This window comes from Chamaea fasciata, unplaced genomic scaffold (assembly GCF_029207755.1).
Source record: "Chamaea fasciata isolate MVZ Bird 193981 ecotype frontalis unplaced genomic scaffold, bChaFas1.0.hap1 SCAF_33, whole genome shotgun sequence".
Lineage (NCBI taxonomy): Eukaryota > Metazoa > Chordata > Aves > Passeriformes > Sylviidae > Chamaea > Chamaea fasciata.
This window is the reverse complement of record NW_027094118.1, coordinates 2,066,949-2,071,762: the sequence shown is the minus strand read 5'-3', so window position 1 is coordinate 2,071,762 and position 4,814 is coordinate 2,066,949. Positions and strand designations below refer to the sequence as shown.

The 4,814-nt window shown below is 62.4% G+C and overlaps 1 protein-coding gene across 1 annotated transcript; it reads left to right on the top strand.

The window, feature by feature from the left end:
* Positions 1-296: 296 nt before the first annotated feature.
* Positions 297-4,161, top strand: LOC136303409 (serine/threonine-protein kinase pim-1-like). Its single transcript, XM_066207083.1, has 7 exons — positions 297-384; positions 1,639-1,745; positions 1,866-1,916; positions 2,096-2,462; positions 2,680-2,856; positions 3,103-3,256; positions 4,158-4,161. The coding sequence occupies exons 1-7, from the start codon at positions 297-299 to the stop codon at positions 4,159-4,161; spliced, it is 948 nt and encodes a 315-aa protein (XP_066063180.1).
* Positions 4,162-4,814: the final 653 nt, after the last annotated feature.

Here is a 4,814-nt window from a genome sequence, read left to right as displayed (position 1 = left end):
GGTATTTCCAGCTGCTGCTGATCCCAGCTGGAGCTCTCTGCAGAGTCCCAGCAGGAACCTGAGCCCAGCCCGGGGAGCTCACACAGTGTCAGGGAGATTCTGTCTCTGGATTCAGTCAGGGTTGCATTCCCCAACAAGTGCTGGTGCCACCTCCTGTTTTCTTGGATTAAAACAGTAACAAGGAAAACCTTACCAAAGGCACAACTCCCCAGCCCACAAGGAAAAAAGAAAGGACAAATTGTAAAGTTTACCAAACATTTGTCCTGCTTTGCTGCAAAAGTCGTGCTGCACTCAGTATGGAAATCCAGGAGAAGCTGCAGTTGGTGCCAGAAGCTCGACCTCATTCTCCACCAAAGGTTCTTGAAAAGAGCAGCTGGGACTGTGGTGAAGGTTGCTGGAAAACTGCAACAGCTTTCCAGAAGTGAAATGAAAATGCAAGAAATAAACCAAGAGGTTTTCCTCTATTTATTTCTATGCTTCCCTTTTCCGTGTTGCACTACTTCTCCGTGCCATTAATTCCAAATGGATCTCACCTCTCAGATAGATGACTTAGTGAGTTTTAGACCCTCGAAAATACCATGGGCCGTACACAGAGTTTGCCTTCCCCTGTTTTTGCTGCAAAGTAACGCTGGAGACATAAGCGTAGTGCTTGGGTCGGGCACGAATCCTACAAGCAGGGAATGTGTCCTGACAGTGTCTGAGCCTCAGCAGGGACAATGCACAGCAGCGACCGAGGGAATTCCTCTGCCACGGCGCAGGAGTCAGGCCTCTGGATCTGGGCTCAGCACGGCCAAGTTGCCGTGTTTGGAGCGGCTCGGGGGCTGCCCCCGGGGAGCGCGGGGCTGGAGCGTGGAACGGACACGCGGACAAACGGCCCCAGGGCTCCAGTTGCAGCGGCGGCAGCGGCAGCAGCAGCGGCAGCAGCGAGTCTACGGCGTCTACGACCCGTCCCCGTCCCTCTCTTGTTCCTCCTCTCCCTCTCCCGCTGTCCCGCACTCTGTCTCGCTGTCCCGCAGCCTCTCCCGGTGTCCCTTTCCCGACCCCCCCGGCCCCTCTCGGCGTCCCCGTCCCGGCCTCTCCCTCTCCCCCCGCAGGGCTGGGCCATGCCCCGGGCCCGCCCCCGGCCCCGGGCGTCCCGCCGCGGTCTGGGCTCCGCCCGGCTCTGGCGGTGCTGGCTGTGGCGGTGCTGGGCGGGCATCAGTGCCTGGGGCCAGGGCGGCATCGCTGCGCTTTGACTGCGCCTGTCCCGAGCCTGGCCCCGGCCCCGGCCCCGGCCCCGGCCCCGGCCCCGACCCCGACCCCGACCCCGGCCCCGGCCCCGACCCCGGCCCCGGCCCCGGCCCCGACCCCGACCCCGGCCCCGATCCCGGCCCCGACCCCGGCCCCGGCCCCGACCCCGACCCCGGCCCCGGCCCCGGCTCCTCCCGGGCCCCGCTAAGGACACACGCGGCGCGGCCGCTCCCGCCGCCTCCGCCGCGGCTTCCCCGGCCCGAGCTCCGCCGCTCGGCAGCGCAGCCGCCGGCCTCGAGCCGCCGGGGCCCGGGGCGGGTGGGGATGCCCGGCCCGGGGCGCTCGGGGGGCGCTCGGGGGCCGTGTGTGGCCCCGGGCCGAGCGCTGAGGGCCGCGTGTCGCCCGCAGGGGAGGCGCGGGAGGCCCTGCAGGACCGGTACCGGCTGCGTTCGCTGCTGGGGCGCGGAGGCTTCGGCAGCGTCTACTCGGGGACGCGGCTCTCGGACGGCGCCCCGGTGAGCGGCGGGGCTGGCGGCGGGCGGAGGAGGAGGAGGAGGGCGGAGGAGGAGGAGGAGAAGATCGGGGCGCGGCGGGGCAGGCGGCGAGCTGAGCCCGCTGCTGGCCTTTGCTCGCAGGTGGCCATCAAATGCGTGCCCCGGGCCCGCGTCCAGCACTGGGGCGAGCTGGTGAGTGAGCGGGGCCGGCGGGAGAAGCTGGGGCCCGGCAGGGGAAGAGCCGGCGGGAGCCCTGCAGGGAGAGCGGGCGTGGGCTGAGCGGGGGGCCCAGAGCATCCGGGGCTGGGTGAGGGGTTCCCGAGCCCTGGCACAGCCTCAGCCCCACTGACGGCATCGTGGTCCTTCGGCAGCCCAACGGCGCCCGTGCGCCCCTGGAAATCGTGCTGCTGGACAGGCTGTCCTCTGGATGTGGTGGCATCATTCAGCTGCTGGAGTGGCTTGAGCTCCCCAACGGCTTCCTGTTGGTGCTGGAGCGTCCGGAGCGGTGCCAGGACCTCTCGGGTTTCCTGGCGGAGCGGAGGTTCCTGCCGGAGGAGGAGGCGCGGGGGCTGTTCCGCCAGGTGCTGGAGGCCGTGCGGCACTGCACCAGCTGCGGGGTCCTGCACCGCGACATCAAGCCCGAGAACATCCTGCTCGACCTGGCCACCGGGCAGCTCAAACTGATCGACTTTGGCTGTGGCGCCTTCCTCCAAGACACAGCCTACAGGCAATTTGCAGGTGAGCCCTCTCAGGGGATGTTCCTGGGCATCTCACGGCCCAGCCTGGCTGTAGCACCGCGGCTTCCCCCTCTCGCTGCTAGGAGCGGCGTTATTTCTTGAGCCAAGTTGCTTTTGGGTGGAGGCGGGAGGGGGCCAGCCCCCACACGCCCAGGGATGCCGGGGCGAGGCTTTAGGAGTTGCAGCATCCCCTGATGAACTCCGTCTGTGTTCCATAGGAACCCTGCCCTACAGCCCACCAGAGTGGATCCACCACCAACGCTACCACGGCGAGGCAGCGACCATCTGGTCCCTGGGCCTCCTGCTGTACCACCTGGTCATGGGGAAGCACCCGTTCAGGAGGGGCCAGCAGTTCATCTGGGGGCGCATCTTGTTCCCACGATGGCTCTCTCAAGGTGGGTCCTCATCTCTGGGCACAGGGGAATCCCGGTGCTGGGAGACAGCAGCAGGCTGATGAGCAGCCTGCTCTGGCAGCTGCTGAGGAGGTGGCACATGTCCTGCTCTCCTCCAAACAGAGAATCCATGGGGAAGTTTAGGCACAGCTCTGGGCACACCCAGCATGGCCTGGGCACGGGAATGGAGGGGCAAAGCAGACGGGATCCTTCTCCAACTGACTGCTGGTTTCTGGTTTCTCTCTTCAGAGTGCCAAAATGTTATCAGGAGGTGTTTGTCCATGCAACCCTTGGACAGGCCATCCTTAGAAGACCTCTTCAGTGATCCTTGGGTGCAGGGTGTTCATCGTCCCAAGAAGATGGGAGAGGTCCATGTGCACAGTTTGATCCAAAGACCTGACAGGTAAGAGCTCCACACATCTCATGGCAATCAGTGCTAAAGAAAACCAGAGTGTTTTTGTCCTGCCTGTAGCTCTGAGCAGGGATGACCAGATGGGAACATCTGTGCTGGGGCGGAGCTGGAGACCTGGTGTAGCAAGCACTGGTGGCCACCATCCACCCTAGTTATGCTTGTCCTGGTTCGTTGGTGGCTGGGGCCCTGGGCAGAGCACTGACAGCCTGGTCTGGCCCCCAGGGAAGGAGGAGCCCCTGGAGAAGCTGTATCAGGTGGGGCTGCTGCTGGAGACACCAAGGACAACCCCAAGGATGCCAAGCTCTTCCTCGACCTGGCCACCGGCAGCTGAAGATGATCGACTTGGATTCTGGCACCTTCTTCAGACACGCTCCCTGGGGCCCAATTTGCAGGTGAGTCCACAGCTGGGGGGATGCTCCCAGATGTGGGCATGGCACGGCCTGGCCGGGCACCAAAGGTTCCTCCCTTTGCTGGGGCAGACGCCACAGATTCTTCACTCGGCCGTCAAGCTGCCTTTTGGCTCTGCGCAGCTGCTGAGGGCTGGATGTGCCGTGGCCGGCTGCAGGCTGGGCACGTGTCCTGCCCTCCTGCTCTGCCCCCAAAGGCAGCAGTGATGGGCAGCTTTGGGCCCAGCTCTGAGCACGGCCAGCGTGGCCTGGGCACTGCGGGCGGTCGGGACGAGGGGACAGGAGCCTTCGGCTGACGGGCACTTTCTGGTTTCTCTCCTTCCAGCCGGGCTCTGCGGGTGCTGAGGCTGCTCTGGGCTCTGCCAGGGCTCTGCTGGGCTCAGCCCCAGGCACGGCTGGGCCGGCTCTGCCCTCACATTGCTCTGACAGCTTTGCATCAGACGAGCCCATTCTGAGCCCACCGAGTGAGCTTTCTGCTTTTGCAGGTGAGTGAGACTCTCCTGCAGGCCAAGAGATTGCAGTGAGGGATCCACATCCAATTGGCAAGAACCCAAGCACTCCACAGTTCCAACTGAACGCCTGGATCTCCACAGGATGTTTTGTCTGTCCCGCTCTTCGTTCCTTTTTTGGCTGGAATCGTGCAACTGCCCTTTCTTCCTCCTCCAGAAGTGCCACAAGTGAGCAAAACCTGGCGAGTGGACGGCGTTCCTAAGGCAGTGCAGTCTGGAGCGGATGGATGAAGAATTGCCCTTCTGCACTTCCCAAGCAGAGCAAAAAGCTGTAAGTGGGACTTTGCGTCTTTACGAAACCCCTGACAATTTCAAAGGGAATGTGCAGCTCATTCACAGGGTGAGAAGGAAGGTCGTCTTGTAAAGGATTTGGGGTTTGGCAAAGTTTAGATTCCCAGTCCTGCTTGGAGCTGGCAGGGCACAAAGCAATTTCCTATTGCTTCAATCACAATTTAAGATAATACTGGAAACAAACCACAAAATCTTTTTTAAAAGGCTGCTGAGGTCAGCAGGATGGATCCATGCCATCAGCACATTTATGGAGTAAAAAATGGAGATCTCATTTGAAAAAGTTCAGTTATCTCTTTATCCAAAGCTATAAAGTATTTTTACTACGCTGCACTTGGGTTTTGT